General features: G+C 40.8%; 1 protein-coding gene across 2 annotated transcripts in view; it reads right to left on the bottom strand.

Annotated features, from left to right (window-relative positions):
- The window catches only part of nhsl1b (NHS-like 1b), an 83,172-nt gene extending 65,849 nt beyond the window's left edge, over positions 1–17,323 (bottom strand). Inside the window, exon 1 of one of the 2 annotated variants that reach the window (XM_028396990.1) lies at positions 16,638–17,323. In XM_028396990.1, coding sequence (XP_028252791.1) covers positions 16,638–16,956 — 319 coding nt within the window. In that variant the 5' untranslated portion in view covers positions 16,957–17,323. The remainder of the gene's footprint in view (positions 1–16,637) is intronic. The other variant, XM_028396991.1, reaches the window with a different exon arrangement.
- Between the last annotated feature and the right edge of the window lie 773 nt (positions 17,324–18,096).

Below are 18,096 nucleotides of genomic sequence, written 5' to 3'. Positions count from 1 at the left end.
TGCCGTCTTCTAACGGGGCCCACTCAGACCCCTTTGAGTTATAAAAGTTGGGGGTCATCGGCACATGCACAGGCAAGAACACACTTCTGAAATGGAGTCTTTGTGGGGCTAAGCTGCTGAGCAATCAAGCCTGAAGAATGTGGAGGTTTCATTTGATGTGAGTCAGCTTGGTGAAGGGGAACACGGCCTGTGTTACACTCTTAGTTTTACACAGGAACTGAAGAAGAAAGCACCCAGAACCCTAAAACTTGCTCGGAGGTTTAACATGCATGGTCACTTTTTTCTATGTCTCATTAGAATTGGGATTAAAATAAACAATTTGCAAAGGGAAGAGTCTAAAAAAAGTAATGTTGCACTCTAGGAAGATATGTTTGCCTCTGTTGTTCTGTGCAAAATGTTCAATGCCTGAAACAAATGTCCAAACGTTTATATGATTGAGATCTTTTTCTCACTGTGGTCCCACTCTGTCTTGGCTTTTAGCCTTTCAAACTTCCATCATCCATCACTATTAAGTGACATCCAACACTTTTAGCCATCATCGGCCCTCGCTTGCTCTCCTCTGTCTGTGTCCTCTCCTGGTATTCATGCAGACAAAGACTTTCCTCTCCATCTGATGTGATAATAGACAGCCTTCACAAAAACTCCACTTCCACTTAAACTCATAAAGTCAGCCTGACCAGGTTTTATCAGTGAGACTGACTTCACTGTGGTCAACATGTCATTCTCAAAGCACATCAAGTTAAATTGCAATATATCAACTGTGTCCTATATTTAAAGCCTGTCAAGAGGGTAATTATGTGTGTAAACAACCCTAAACACCGGTGCTTACATTGTTTGCTTTAATCATAACTTGCGTAGAATGCGGAAACCTTTTGGCTAACCCTTTCCGCAGTCAAATTCATCAATGCTGTTCTACTTTTTCCAGTCCAACAGGAAACAACGGTGAGAGACGTGTCACATCCTGCGGCTGGACAAGAGAACAATCACAATGGACAACCTGATGGAGATGGTTGGATGAGGCAGCTGTCCGATTAAGATTTTTTGTCCTCTGAGTGTGCTGTCAAGGGTCTGGGGTGTGGGGAGGATGGGGACAAGGGGCAGGAAAAGGAACAGGATAGAGTTGACAGCACCATCTCCCACAGGATGCTGGAAATGCATGGGTTACAAAGGGTTAGTTCATGGTTAATGGTCTGAAGTGTGGACAGAGAGAGGATAGCTTAAATACCAGCAGAAAGAGGTGAGGAAGGTGAAGGATGGTAAAAACAAAAAAAATACTGTCTCTAATTCATTTTTATTAAGCAGTGTCATTTTTTTCTGCAAAGTTCAAAGCGGGGAAAGCCCCACTTTTACTCTCCTCTTTAAAGTGGGTTTTATTAGTTGGACTCTATATTTATGTAGCCTTCTGTACTCTCTCTAGTTCAGGCATCTTTGTATGCATTGTTGTCCTTCTTTCCTCACACATCTTCACAACTTGTCCAGCTTGTGTACATGTCAACAATCTGGTACGTGCAAAAAGCCAGAGAGCTGTTGCCACAACTGTGAACAACTGAGCATTCACAAAAAAACAAAAGCACAAATTCTTCGTCACATTTCCTCACCTTCTTCCTCTCTTCACTTCCTCATATGTAAAATCCCCAGTTGGAAAAATCAGGGGGAAGGGGGAAACTTAACAATGACAAAACCCGACAGTAAAATGCAAAACAAAAACATCATAAAAACCTCAAGACCTCCAGAAATGCTGAAACAGACCAACTACTGTTTAAGATGTGTTTTCAATATGAAGGAGTGCACGCAATTGTACACACTGCTGTGGTTGAAATGACACACAGGATTAAAAACGCTGCCACATGGGCTGCCCTGCCTCTGTCTGTATGTTGTGTGTGTGTGTGTGTGTGTGTGTGACCAGACCTTTTCTCACACTCCTCAGCATTTAATGCCTAATTCACACTCATTAGCACCGTGTGAAAAAAACTGACAAGGCCTTTAATCAGCCACACATAAACACAATTATGGATATAGATGTGTGCACACAAATCTGCACAAAAACACACATAAACAGGCCAAAAAACGTTTGATTCATGCTGATTTTTAATGTCATTTTTACAGTTAAAGACAGAAATGACATGTGTGTCTAATATTAACCACAGTTGCTGCACTATGAGGCAGCAGTGTGTATGTGTGTGTCTGGAAAGCATCAGTGGAGAGCTAGAGCAGAGAAAAGACAGACAGAATGCTATCACTAAATGTCACCACCACACAGTAGCAGCAGGGCACACTGACCACACAAACAGCATGAAGACAGCAGGGACTGTGTCTGTGTCGTCTCTCAGGGGTTCAGCTCTTGTGAAACACTACATGAAGTAAACAGCAACTGGCAGCAAAGACTGTGTGTGTCCATAAATGAATTAGGAATTCATTCTTGAGATTTAAATATTGTGTAGGTAGGTAAAATAACTTTCAGAGTTTATGTTTGGTTGGATTTTGAAACCACCAATTATTCTTCATAAAACTGAAGCTTTATAAGCAGATCATCGGTAATCTGTGCTTCGCAAAGTTCAGTATTGAAAGTAGCCAAGAGCAAATTTATTATGACACAAAGATATCTCTGTAAATCTGTAGGGAAACCCAGGATAGTGGTACCAAAAGCTTTTTAAATTTAGTCTTGTTTTGGTTGCACACTAGGAAAACCTTACAAGTGAAGAGCAAACAAGGAGGAAGCCCTGTTATACTCAGCTGGCAAGCAAGCCAATGCGTGAAGTCTGTTTAGCTAAGTATTACACTTAAACTGTGCTCTCAAGTCTCACGTTGCCAGTCAGAGTGTAAACAATATATTGGCCTGGTTAAAATCAGCCATTGCCCAGCTGACGGATTCTCACAACAGGAAGAAGAGGGATAATATTCTAAAGAGGGAGGAACTGATAAAAATAATAACACCGAAACCAAACAATATGTAAATGATGCCTTAAATATCAATGTCTGATTACTGTAACTGTAATCCTAACTATGACACGAAGTACATGAAAACCATGTTTCCTGTAAGCTGCATAATTTATCATCACCAAGATGATGACACTACTATTACTCGTGATTAGTTCCTCATGGATATGTTTTTCCTTTTGTTTTCTTCAAGATGACAGAAATTTTGGGAGTCATTATTCTGTCAAGCCCTGAATTTATTTGCCCTGCCATTTTGTTGTACACATACAGGATCGTTGCCTTAACCCTCGGTCCGCACAATGGCTACAAATTAGAATCACGTTAATATAGTGCATATACAAGATGCAATATGGGCTACTAAAGACAATGAGACTAATAATGTTAGGCTATGACAAGAGCAAAGTGTTTTGCTGGAGAGTGACACAAGAGAAGACACACAACCTGAGGCAGCTGCACAGTTTCGGATAAGATATTCCTACTTTCAACTTTTGAAATATAACACCAATACAATGACAGTGAAGTCTGCATTCAACATTGTAGTTGTGTGTGCACATAATTTATGGCAGTACTGTGTTTAAAGCCGTCTTGGTCATGCTATCAGTGGCTTTTAGATGTGAGCTCATACAATGGGCTTCTATGTGAGATCAGATGATAGAGAGAGTACATTAAATGAGAAGGAAGAAAGAGACTGAAACGTGCAGCACCACATCTAGTTTAACTCAAAATGCACAAGGTGAGGTGGTCACAAGATATAATATAATAAGGTGATTCATTCAAAAAGAACATCTATCCACACGAATTTCATCCATGTTGAGTGAGTGGGCATAAAAAGTCTTCAATATTCAGTGGAGGATTGGGGTGCAACCTTTAATTGCTTAACCTCACATGTGGCAAATCTTAGTCAACTACACCCAAAGCACTCCGCCCAAACTCCTAGGGTCGAGTCCAAACCACAAAACCGCTCTGTTGCTTAAAACCCCTGAAAAATATGAACCCCAAGTCTTGAGCTGAAACAAAGGGATGAGACAAGGAAGAGTAGAGAAGGAGGAGTACTGTTTAGACCTCCTCTGTCACCTCCCTGCTCCTGAAATTTCCTCCCCTCCCATCTCTTCCCAAACCCACAACCACATGAAAGGCCTACTGGGTTGGGTTCCCATATGGTGAAGAGACAGGGTGTGCGTGTATGAGTGTGTGTGTTTAGACGGCTTTGCTGGTTAAGGGGGCTCCCTCCGACCTACTGCCCCCAGTCTTAAGAAGCTACAGACAGCTGTTTTTCTGAAGAGGCAACTCTCTCTCTCTCCAATACACACCAATGAAGCACACACACAAACCCTGACCAATTAGGACAGGCAGTTATGTTATTAGTGGCTGTTTACCATAAGTCCCTGCTCCTTTCTTCCCCTCGCTCCCCTCCATGCTCCTTCTCTGTGTGACCTCTACCCTTCTATTCATTAGTCTCATCTCTGAATTTCCTCTCACATCTTTTTCTTCAAATGTTTATGCCACAAACCAATCTATTGAATAGTGTTTATTATTATTACTAAATTATTATATAAACCGATTACTTAAAAATAAAGTGGCGGGTGACCTGATGCATATACATTGTATTTGATCATTTGATATGATCAGCTTCTGAGAGGAACCCATCTCAGTTTTCCTGGATCATTTTTCCTTATCTGCAGGCCTGCCAGTCAGACTGCTGTTAAGCTGCAGTCCTTAATGTCATTCAGCTGCCTCTCAAGTAAGTCTCCAGTCTTGCGGATGGACTCAAGTGGACCATATGGTGCCCTTGTCAGTGGCAGTACTTTACTTGCTGCAAATTCTGGGTTCCAGAGAGCAAAGAAGGTCAACTACTAAAACTAGCGACTGTCTACGAAGGAAGTATTGTAGTCCAGAAGAAGGGAGGAAGCAAAATGATGCTGAGCACTGCGAAAACAAAAACCTCGGCAGGTTCAAAAAACACAAGACAGGACAGGCTGGGGCTAGCTGGTTAGCAGCGAGTGAAGGATGGTACTTTAATGGAGAGTGTCAAGTGACGAGGTGACAGGAAATGCTGTGTGTGAGAGTGTCACACAGCAATCAGAAAACAAACCACAAATCTTTGTGAGTTCAGAGTTCAACTTCCAGCCATTAAACTGAAATAACAGGCTTTGCATCCAGGCAACCACATCCACAACTAGTCACGGTGATCACTGTGAAAAAACTACATCTTCAATCTTGTCATATGATCTTTTAGCTAGATTGCTAATTGTGCCTATACTGTTGGAATACATCTGAACACAACAGATCCATTCATGCATTGAGTGGTGTTTAAAAAACTGTGTAAGGTTGTGTGCCATAGTTTATTCTTTGAGAACACTAAAAAAACAGAGTGACCCACCTGCTTACAGCCTTTTTTCTTCTCTTTATCAAGCAGTTCAACACTTGCATTCACCTCCATTATGCTGTCATTTCCACTGACTCCCTCTCAGTAGATTGGACCAGACTTGGGACTGTTACAGAATGGTCAGCATATGCTGGAAGGGCTACATACCAGCCAAGAATGCATGTGTTTGTGTCTGACTTCAGTGTCAGAAACAAACTGGTCCAAAAAACACTTTTAGAAAAGTTTGTACAAAATGAGAAAAAAAGGAGAGGAAGGGAGAGGATAAGGAGAGTAGGAGTGACAGGTTTAGAAATTCAGTCTAAGAAAGTGAACAAAGGCCTAAGAAGAGGACAAACTCAGTGACTGTGAATTCTGTGTGAAAACTAAAAGAAAATAAGCCATTCTTACAATCACAAGGTCGTATTTTTCACATCTGATTTGTTTACAAGCATGTTTGCATCTCTGGCCATTGAGATGTGCTTCCTTTTATTTATTTCTTCCCTTTATTTATGAGAAGGAAGAGAGACAGAACGAGTGAGGAGAGAGAATATATCAGACAAAATGTTGAAATGGGTCATATAAGATAGCAGGATGAAGAACAAAGACCCCACTTATTCATAAATGATTGATAAAAGAGAAAGATTGATGGATTTCTCCTTTCCTCCCAGCCCTGGGGGATCTGACATTTCCATCCAGACCACTCATCACTGTCTCAGTCTTTCCACAACAAAGACCCTCAGTCTCATCTCCAGACTTCCAGAGCTTTGAGGGCCCAGAGGACGGCTGCTCCCTCAAGGCCGAGCTTGCGCACTGCGCCTATTAACCTGCCCTAACTTCATCCAGGACCTTTGAGACTCTGCACCAAGTTTTTCCAGTCCCAAGAGGATTGGGGGCGATGGGCGGGGGGGCAGACAGTAGGAGCGTAGGGCAGTCTCTTGTGGTTCAGGGTGCTTTACTGAAAAGAGGGGGGGCTTCTTCTTTTATGTGGTGCCGCCTTTTTGCTGCTGTGGGCCTCACTGAGGGTAACAGATCAAACGAAGGAGGGAGGTGTGTGTGTGTATATGTGTCCCCGTGTGTGTCCGTGGGGTGTCCAAGTATGTGTGTGTGAGATAGAAAGAGTTGAGAATCGCAGGAGACAGACATGCAGGCGATGTCAGTGTTTAAAAGGTGAAAGGTCTTGGTTTAAGATAAAGGTGTGTTAATGGTTTAGATCATCTGACACGTTACCAAATGCAGGCTCCACTGTTGTGTCTGATTATCTGCTGATGGGTTTTCTGACAAACAACAAATCCATTAACTCACTGATTATGTCAGGCCCAGATACATTTACCCACAACTTAACAACAAATGCTATTCTTATCAAATAGTAACTACTACAACTAAGAAACTACAAATGTTCCTGACCATGCAGAACAAAACAAGTGAGGATTTGGACACCAAATCATGTAACACGCATACCCCAAAAACAGGAAAAATTGCTCTGAGGTAGGAACCAGATCCTTCACAATCAACTCGAGTGAAACTGCCCTAGAACTACGTCTTCCCAGATGACACCACTGACAGGTGCGCAATAATAGTCACCTGATACACCAGCAAGCACAAGATGGCTCCGTGTCCTACAGCTGGAAGCAATGCTATCAGATCCAGACCTGGACAACAAAAGTTAAAGAGTTTATCTTACAACTGTCACATTACATCATTTGTAACACTGCATGAAAAGGGCATTTAAATCAATTGCAAAGTCTGAACACTAAGTCCCTGTCATACTGGACAAAAAAAACCCACTAATATCATGCTTCATGCGTAATATTAACTTTTAATCCAGGGTGAATTGACTTTGCAGTAATCACACAAATGTATTGGCAGTAATGTAAAAATGGCACGTAACAGACAGACTAACTCAGTAACTTGTGTGTTTTCTCGTGTTGGACATGACATGCCAGGACAGCACGTTACTTGACATAATAGGGGGTGCTTTTCCACACACATCTGTGCCACAACTGACATCCATTAAACCTCCATCTTTAACTGAGAAACGTGAGTGAGGAGCAGCAGTGTTTGGAATCTTTGTTCTATCTACAACACCATTTTTTTTTAAATACCTGGGGCTCAGGCCTAATCAAACAACTATAATGGTAATGACTTGACACACATTCTGTCTTCCACACAGAGAGAAGGTCAAAAACACAGCTGAGTCAACATACGAGGACATTAGCTGGCAGTAGCCTCAAGAAAACACATTGAGCTCTGCAGCCAAAAGGTTTGGCCATTCAAATTTAAACACCTTTGTGCAGAACTCTTGTCGATGGAAAGAGCCACTTTTGTGTTTTTGAGAAGAACACAAAAGTGAAAAGAAAGTCTGCTTTATATTTATAATCTAGCCCCATCTGATTCTGCAGACCTGCACAAACCTCAGTGTAGGACAGAGAAAAAAAAAATCAAGCCATCAAAAGCAGCAGGAGCAGCAAATTCCACTGTGGCCACACAGCAACACAACTTCACAGGCACTTTTAGTACGACGACTATTATATTATAAAACAAGCTCAAATGTCATCATTTGAACACAGTATAAGGTAATTACTGATATCCATAATTGCATATCCCCAAACCCACCTTTCTTATTCAACTAGTAAGAGACAAATACAGCCACACACACACATAAGTTGTTCTCCATCAAACGCTGTCTTTTCAGCTTCACAGGCTGTATTAGTGGGCAGTAACAGGAATGGGCGTGCAAACTCCAGGAGGGTTTTAGGAGATTAACCATTCTGAAGCTGTATGAAATAATATTCTTCCTAATCCCCATCACTGACTCTGAAAATCCCCTCTCACTGTGTGGCATGGGAGGGCCTCTGTAACTGTGCTCTCTTGTTCTTTTAAACACAGACACACATACACACACACTCATTCTCTCTCTCTCTCTCTCTCACACACACATACACACACACTTCTGGACAAAACAGCACATTAAGAAGTACAGAGCATACAGATGTGCAGAACTTTAGTTATTGCGTGTGTGTATATGTTTGTATTTGTGTGGTATAAAATACTATTTTCTGATGCACACAATATAACAATACACACAGCATTTCAACTTCTCTAGTAATCTCTTTTTAACTGTATTTGTTTCATTTTTAGCCATTTTTACTTCTGATTTGCACATGTTTAGCCTTTATTATACATCTTGGCTCTTTGACATTTGGCTAACATCTCCTTGTTTTGGCGATGTGTATAGATCAGCATCAAATCCACTTGATAAGCTCATATACTTCATTTTCACAACCCAAAACTTAGGTAAGCAGTAGAGTAGTAGCATTAATGCAGCATAACAACTGTCACATGATAGGTTTTACAAGGAGGAATAATGGATAAGCTTAGTCACAACTTGAGCTTTCTTGATTTGCTATACACACAAAAAAATACTGAAATGAGATGAGTGTCCACGTTGACTCCCTTTACATCATGAGAGAAGCTGATCTCAAACCCAGTCCACATCAGCTGACAGCACATGGTTTTTATGCTCTCCTGTTCCCACAACTAGAATCAATCATCAGTGTGACTGACCGGTTGACCAGATCAACCTCAGAAGAAGCCTCTTTACCAAGGAGAGATAACATGTCCCTTTAAAGATTTATTAGTTTCAACAAAGTTTTACAAAAGCAAAACACGGAAGGGCTGTTATTGAATAAATGCAGTAATTAATGTTATAATTTACAGGTTATTCAATATTAACTGTTCAGCACACATGTCGGAGACAGCAGTCATTGCAGTTGTTTAACCATAGTTTTAGTTAATTATGACACAAACATACTTAAAAGCATAATTATGATGCCATAGCAAATCTTCAAGGCTATTAACTTGTTTGTGTGTGATCATCTATGCTAAGGTTCTGTTTGAGCGTGAACAGATGTGCACATGCTGCAACTAGTCCTTTTAAACTAATTTCTCCCTCTGAATACATTCATGTTTAATAGACCGCTTCGCAGATATAACATTCTAGATGTGTGGAATGCAGAGGAAAATCAAAAAATGTGGAAAAATATAAGAGAAATGACACAGGAAGTTCAGGAGGACACAAGCAGGTTTTTAAAACTCCCTTGGCTTCATGTGGGCTGCAATTATGGTAAAATATAAACAGACACCACACAATACTACACCTCTTACAAGAACAGACATGGCACCTGCTGGAGTAATCCTTCTATCACAGGGAAATACTGATTTGTGCTACAGACAAAACACACACACACACACACAATGAGGTCTCTGTGAATGAGGCAGACAGGAATTGCTGCAGTAGTCAAAGGGGATTCCTGCATCGAGTATGTCATACTTCATAGTGACAGACACTATGCACATGGCATGCAGTGATCTGTTGAGACAGAGTGAAACAGATGATGAGTCAAGAATCTACTCCAGGTGATAAGGACAGAAGCATTCCATTATAGCCTATTTGTTTTAACTAACTGAAAGACAAATTAGAACAGTAAACAAACTGACACTGTGTGAGAGATTATGTTAGGTCACTTACGTCTTAGTGACTCAACAGCAGACAAAAAGTCAGACAGAGACAGAGATAAGCAAGTCTCATGTGTTTGCAGATTGTTGTAACTTTCTCCACATGCAATTGTGCACCAACCAAACCACATACATGTAGTCACTAATGGGTGTCATACAGTGGAGGGCGGGGCATGTATACATAATAACCTAGGTCAACGTGATGACAATGGACACTTTGACCGTTAGCAGGAATTGAGGGCAACAGATTGTGTTGCCATTCTTTGACGTAAACAGTGAAGGCAGGGCGGTGACCAAAACAGGAAGTCAACTTTGCCTAGCATAATCCAATACGAAAAATCATCAAATTTGTTATTGTCATTATATAATTATGAACAGCAGCCCTAGTGAAAGTGAAGAGACGACAATTTCTGTTCCTAATGTCCATCTCTCTTTACAGACTCCCTGCAGCAGCAGCAGTAAACGCAACTTACCACAATGCTGACATATTACCCTGCCTCAAACCACCATCATTTCCAGTGCTGACAGTTCATACACACATCCTACTCAAATCAAACTCAAATCTGGGAATTTTCCATTACAGCTAAGTAATCAAATCTGTGCAAATCGAGATAACCTACTTTTTTTATTTACTGTACATTGACATGATAGTATAAACAAACCCACATATTAAACATTATGTCTGATAGTTTGAGGAATATACTTATCTCCCGCTGGTTTGTTTGTTCAGCTGAGGAAATTCAAGTTGTCACAAGTGTTTACATTACTAAAATTATGCCTGAAAAGACCCAGCTAACAGCTGTTTTCGAAGGAAATATCTGCAAATCCAAATATAGCAAACAGTCCACCTCCAACTCCCATGACAGTTTTAAAATCCAAGTATTCAGCCTTAGCCCAAAATTAATCTGTTGCATTTGATCTTCACAACAGATTCCACAGAAGTCCTGGACACAGATATTTTATATTCATGGTGCTATTTTCTACACAGTGACTCATAGTTTTAAGTCTTTAATTGTTATTCATTAAGGAATGGCCACAGTATGTACCTCTCACTGTATTTGATTGCGTGGATGTGTGTGTTGGCTAAGTGGTACAAGTGACAGATGTGGCAGAAAAATCCATGTTTATTTTTCCTGAGGCCATCAGTCTGTGTGTGTGTGCACATGTGTTTGCATTTCCAGGCCTTACGTGCAGTGCAGTGCAGGATAACAATAGCCTTTATGCTCCTGTTAGATGAGCTCCCACCTGCTGCAGTATGTCATTATGTACTGTACTGTGTTTGCCTGTCTGTCTGTCTGCCCCTTGTACACATCAGTAACACTATAATATTACACAGGACATAGTGCTTCCAAAACCACAAAAAAAGCACAGCAAAAGGCTGCAGCTGGTTATCCATAACATAGTATACATTGTTCTCTATCAAGGTACAGACCTAGTGTCAAGGTCCATCACACTTGCACTGCTACTGTGTTGAGACATTCAAGAGTAAATCCAAAGATTCTGGTTTTTAAGCAAATAAAAGCTTGTTTTGCGTAGGAGGTAAGTTTGGTTGATCAAGCAGTGTGTCAGCTGCCAAGCTCCACACCCACAGCATTAAAGACATGAGTGACAGAGACAAATGGTAGCTTTCTATAAAGTAATCTTAAACATTTATGGATCTTAATTTGGCACTGCATGTGTAGTTTTTTTATTAATTACTATTGATTTAGACAAAAGCAGTAAAGAGCAATGCATAGTGCAAAACAGAAAGTGATTATTAAAGAGATGGAGTGAGGGAAAGATGAAAGATGAGCAGGGGTCTTGTCTTTGTTGTGGTCAGTGTGGCAGTATGAGCACTGACATCAAAGTGTAGAGGATAGACAGAGATGAGAGAGGAAAGGTCTGCAAACCATATGAAATAACAGGAAGAGAGAAAGGGAGAGAGAGAGAGAGGGAGAGAGAGAGAGATAGGACAGGGAATAAGGGAAAGGGGAGGGAGAGGAAGAGACTTTAAAACAGAGGAAATGGTAAGGGAAAGAAAAAAAGAAAGTGACAATAGAAAATGCTGAAACATCATGTGTGCACTCACACAGGGACAAACAAGCTGTGAAAATGTTTTGCCAGAGTTTGTATAGGAATAAATATTTGTACATCTCAAAATTGCCCAAGAGATTTCATCTCATATCTGCAATCAGTTTAGACCTTGTTTGTCTATAAAGAGGAATCACATTTGGACGTGATCAGCTGTTTTTGATACTCTCCCTCCATAACAATAGCTGTGTAAAATCTAGAGCAAGGCCTCAATGTGAACTCTTCAACCACTCTGTTGTTGTAGTGAGTGAACCCATTATGTGGAGTACTTAATGACATGAATCCTGTATTATAAACAAATGTATGTAAAATTAAAATAGGAAAGTAAATGTGAGCCCATATGTGCACATTTATTCAAACAGATTAACAAAAAAAACACCAAATAAGATCTAGGAACCCTGGGGATGTCCACTCCATCCCTTCATGGCAGAGGTTACCACAGTGAGGATTAAATCTTGCTCTGCTGCCTGCTGGTGAATTAAACCCTGGATTAGCCCACACATCCTCAATTGCCAACTTGAAAGTAGGGGTTTGGGTAGTGGTTCATGTTATATCAAGTGGTGCCAAACTGTAGTGTCCTGACTTCGTTAATGGAAACTGACAGGAAAGGTCAGGCACTTTCTAATAAAAAAACACTTAGCAGATGACTGTATTAAGCGTCTGTCACTGGCTTCAACCAACCTTTAGAATATTTTCATTAGGTACTTTTAGTATTTTTGTGAAACAGCTGAGCTCTATCATTGAATCATGGCAAGAAAATAAGCAATAAAATACACAATTGTCTACTGCTGAATGATCTGGTTAACACAGCTGCTCATATTGGGGCTTACAGTCAGGGCAGCACACAAAGATAAAAAACTCTAAATTTAGCTGTCTTCTTATTAACTTTACTGTCTCATGCCCTCAGCAGCAAATCGGTCTCTGACAGATTAAGTTTTATTAAGCAGAGAAACGGCAGGACGGCACTGAGTGAAAGCATCTGGAGTCAAGACCTCATATGTAATGATCAACAAGCGTATTACACTAACACTGACAGCCTAAGGAAGGACATGCAAGACAGGCTGGTGTGTTTAAATATACAGAAAATGCATCACTCATTCTTTCATCTGAACAGTCCTCTGTTTTCTGGCCATCTAAATTGAAGGCAGTCTGCACAGAGCCGTGAGAGAGGGCAGCTGGACACACACAGTATCATACAGTCCAAGTCAGATGCAGTTCAGGGGCAATATCCTTACACTTAGACTGCTACATCTCCTTTGTTCCCCATGGGAGCAGGTCAACCTCTAGAACCAGGCCAAGCTCCTGTTGCTGGAACAGGCCCTGTGGGAACTGACTTGTGGATTCTGATGGCGTAATGACTGCTCTCTATCAATGAATGAAGGGGACCCCAGTGAATCTGAGTGAATAGTACTATAGAGGGAATTGAAGTGCGTGTGTGGCAAACAGGAAAGAGAGTTAAAAACCTGAACACACCAATTAGCTTATCCAGACAGGATTTTTTTATTCTTTGGACTGTGATACGGACACAATTTGGATTTATTCACCAGTTCAGCAGCCCTGGCTGGAGCTGCAAATGTCCAGTGTCTATGTTCCCACACACACACAAAGGTCTTTGAGAAACACTTAAACATAGCAACACGGCCTTAACATGATAGCATGCTACAGATGAAAGATCATCAGACATATGTCTATAAATATCTGAGGGATAGAGAAAGGAATGCAGACAGTTTAGCATGTGTGTGTGTGTGTGTCAAACAGACAGAGAAGATGGACTGTAGACATTAACAGGTCACCTGGACACATCTTTTTTTACTCTGCGTGTTTCCAAACTTCATAGAATCCAGTAGCTAATCAGCCAAGATATCTGACAGGAACACCCTCCCAACTCCAATTAACCTTCACTAGTTTGACCTACTTTAAAGACCTACTAAGATAGCGTATACTCCCCATTCAACACAGGGCTATATTTAGGAGAGCAGACATAGTGTTTAACATATAGTTAAAGGCACATGTCACACAAAACATGCAACATGCCAGTAGATGATGCAAAGAGGCCATCTGTCTACTCGGGATCACATAATCTGTTCATGTTGGTGTTTTATAGTGTATAGTGTGAGTAAAGTGTGAGCTGTTATGCCATTAGTTTTAGTAGCAGACAAACAACAAGAGCAAAAGGTGTCATTAAAACACTGAACTGCATTGAAAAAGAGGACGTTATTGGGACAGTTTGGTCCCAGCTGCTGTGGGCAAAGTCATCAACATCATGTATTTCGGCCACCTAAAACAAAGGTTAGCAGTTTAAGTGTACGTTATATTAAGAAAATCATTACTGTGCCTTTAGAGCCATTTTAAAAGCCACCAGACTCCATTAACCAAATAGTCCTTTTACCTTGCAAAACATTTGTTTACTGCAGCTTTAGATGGTCAGTTTGCATGCGCCTTTGTGTCACTTTGGTGTGCCAAAATGTTTAAATATAGATGGATGTTCTTAAAACACCAAAACATCACAACACGGTAGATCAACAACACTCCAGTGTTGGTAAAAATAGGGATTTTGTTAAGGAAGTCTGGTGGGTTCATTGTTGGAAAAGTCCATTAGGCCTTATTTTGCAAGTACTAAAATACTTGACTGTTTCTATATGTTAAATAAAATCTTATACAAATGAGTCTTCAAAAATTCAATACATATGGTAATGGAATAATGCACACTAGGATCTGATTCTGTTTTTATTTACAGTGCCTGAGTCTGGATTAAACTTCCATTCATAATTCCAGTTAAGGGTATGTCAACCCAGCTCTATTTCCTAAGCATAGCTGAGGTGGTGGCCCTTGTCAGCCTGCAGCAAAAATCCAGGCTATCCAAACTAGACTTTGTTTAAACTCTTGACTGAGTGTCAGGTGTTCCCCTCTGAGGCTTGAGAGGGAATGACCTCTGAACTTTGCCCTGATGCCTAGAGCCTCAGCAGAAATGGATTAACACTGGCATGAGACTGTCGAAATACACAGAAAGAGGAAATCCCATTTGCCTATCATGTCCCTGTTCCAACTGCTCTTGATTACTTTGAGCATACAGGCAGACACACACATGCACTATGCCCTTCTCTCAATGTCAGACTCCCGACATATAAGGGCCCCTTCTTGTTGCCCCTCACCGGTAACATGATCCCATCTCTGAATGGAGGTTAGCGTAGGAATCCTGACCCACAGTAGTATAAGACAACGGTGTGGTGTGTGTGAGAGACCAGTTAGTATACTAAACTATCATCTGAGAAAATGGTATAATATTCTTTAGCGATTGGTAGTCACTTGTACACTAAAGAGAAGATGTCATGTCCTTGTGTCTCATCATTGATTTGTGGTTAAAACCCACACTAGTTACACTAACACATATGTTAGTAGCATGAAGCAGCTGTGAAAATGATGGCATTTCTATCAGAGCTTTGTTCTCATGCAGTCGGGGAAGTTACACAGTAGCTTTCATTTATATGCACCTCTCCCAGGTGTCTGTAGGATGTATTCAAATCCGTATCTGCTGTCCTACAGGGCACCACAACAGGCAAGTGTCTTTATGTGTGGAAAGAGAGAGAATTTTGCAATAAATCTAAAATCAGTGCTTTAAACTTGTGGCTATATAGGAGCTATTCATCTGCATTCCTTGCTACTCTCTCACACCTTGTCTTTAGCAAAAAATAATTTAAAAATACCCAAGTTGCATCAACACCTACAGGTAAGAAGGAGGAGCAGCCAGCTCAGGATGATGCAAGTATCAGTCTGTGTTCAATTCATTGCTCATCATACATCACATTAGTTTATGTCTGGGATCTGTCTGCTCGGCTTATCATGAATTTTCAACTTTGTGTGAGAGACAGAGAGACAGAGAGAGAAAGGGTGAGTCACATCCAGACCAACGATGGGGCGATCAGCTACAGATCCAATACAGGAAGAAGACAGCTCAAAGGAAACCAAAGCCAATGAGTCATAAATTAAACCCTCGTCTTTCACTAATGTTCAGTGGAACAGGGCCGGTCTTGTAAAAAGCAATGTTGAAATATACCTCAGAGGAAAATTACATAAACAAATGGGCTGTGCAGCACTATGCTAAATTAAATATGTGTTCGCTCAACAGGTCTGTGTCCCAGCAGATAAAATGACAGGCACGGTCACTGCCACCAACAACATGAGTCAGACACAGTGTTAATGTATAACCACTGTGTGTGTGAGAGAGAGAGACTACAAGGAGCAGCTTTACAATGGCAAGCAAACCAAATCACTGTAGTCAGGAAATTGGTTTTCCATTAATCTTTCTGTTTTGTTTACATTTATCAAACAGTAGCCAGTAGTGGAGGGGGGGGAGGTTCTGTGGTAGCAAGACCTAAACACAGATGGTGGGTACGTTGAGGGGAAATCCATCATTTCTGACAGGATTCAGTGTCCCTATTAACATAAGTTTGAATCCAGACAAACACAGCCATGTGTTCAGAAGGCACAGGTCACTCCTCTTTCTTTCAATGGACAAAACATGACAGTCACCTTGGACCCGAGCAATAATAACCATATCTCCCCAATTCAGATGTCTCAAATTAAAAGTTACCTTCCTACCAACCCACAAAATAAATGTATCATATGCACATCAAAATACAAATATAAGTGTTTAATCCTAATATTTGCCAACAGCAAAGCCTTAATGATATCATGCATCTGTTGTGTGGACACAAAGAGGAGATTCAACTGTTTCCTGAACAAAACTTACGTATGTTGACTTTCTTTGGATCCAACTTGCGGACTTCATTCTGCAGAATGTGCAGCCTCCCCTGAATCCTGCAGGATCTTCTGAACACCATCCCTGCCTCCATCTCGATGCCCAGGAAGATGTCGCTGGCATGTCGAGAAAGATCGGAAAGTTGGTGAATTATGCTGGTCAGCGTGTGACAGCTAACCTCATCCCAAGACGAGAATAAAACGGGCTTTCGCAGTTTGCGTCTCCCGGGTTCTTCCCCGTGCTTCCAGCCATCCCTCGCCGATAACCTACTCACACGCCGCGGCTCAACACTCCTCAGATGAAAGGGCATATTTATTTCATACCAACAACTCCAGCGACAGCGAAAAGTGTTCACGTATTTAAAAGAAGAAAAAAAACTCTCACAGCTTTAAAACAAACTCAACCCAAACTGCCTTCCTGCTGCTGCTGCTGCGATTAAATTCGAGGTAGTATAATCCTTCAATCCCGCCATATTTTTTGTTTTTCAAAGCATGGGACTTTGTGCTGGTGTACACTGGAGACGTTGCCTCCCAAAGTCTATTCAAATTCAACCAGACACAGTGCAGGCTGGAGAGAGAGAGAGAAAAACACAAGGAAAAGTAGGAAAAGTACAAATAAAAACCCGGAAAATACCACAACCACCTGTAGGAAGCTGGAGCCGGAGCCTGACGGGCGGCGGAGAGTCTACCTGCCTCCCGTTCAAGTGTACGGAGAGGAGGGCAGTTAATCAAAACCAGGACCGGATCACCCAAAAACTGAACCCGGAAGACAAGTCCGTAAAAACACACAACCAAACACACTGTTTTATCATTTTTGCTGTATGAAGCAATATGACCACATTATGAGCAATTTAGGATTAAAATAAGTACATAAACTACGTCTTTTAGTAGTATTCAGGTCAGCTTTTTTAAATAGCATGAGCTACCTTTGTACTTATTAATGTTTGGTTTAATGTGCTATAAAAACAATATATACCCATTTATAAACACACTAATTTATCACTGGTGAAAGAAATGTTACTGCTTTTTTCATTAGCTTGTCAATTAGATAAGCTAAACAAATAGCTAGCTAGCTATATACAACTAGACAATAAAAACATGGCGCTCTACAAACCAGCTACCTCGCAGTCCACATCCATGTCTATCAAAACAAGACTCACATATGAAATGAACACTTTGAAAGGGTTTAACAAGCAATAAATTGATTAAACATGTTTGTTTTATTAGCTAGCCGGTTTCACAGCTTACCGGTAATTATTATGTTTTAAGATGTTGATATATTTTTGAATATTTTATCTTTATGTAATATATTTTATGGATATGTTTGCTATTAACAAAAGAGAGAGTTAACATACCTTAGTGTTGGTGGTCAGAGCCAAGCTCACAGTGGCTAGTTTGGATGAAAATCAGTGTGATCATGTGTCTCATGAGCTATTGAGCTATTGATTGGA

Source organism: Parambassis ranga, chromosome 24 (genome assembly GCF_900634625.1).
Source record: "Parambassis ranga chromosome 24, fParRan2.1, whole genome shotgun sequence".
NCBI lineage: Eukaryota > Metazoa > Chordata > Actinopteri > Ambassidae > Parambassis > Parambassis ranga.
Note: the sequence above shows the minus strand (reverse complement) of the source record. Positions and strands in the feature narration are given on the sequence as shown.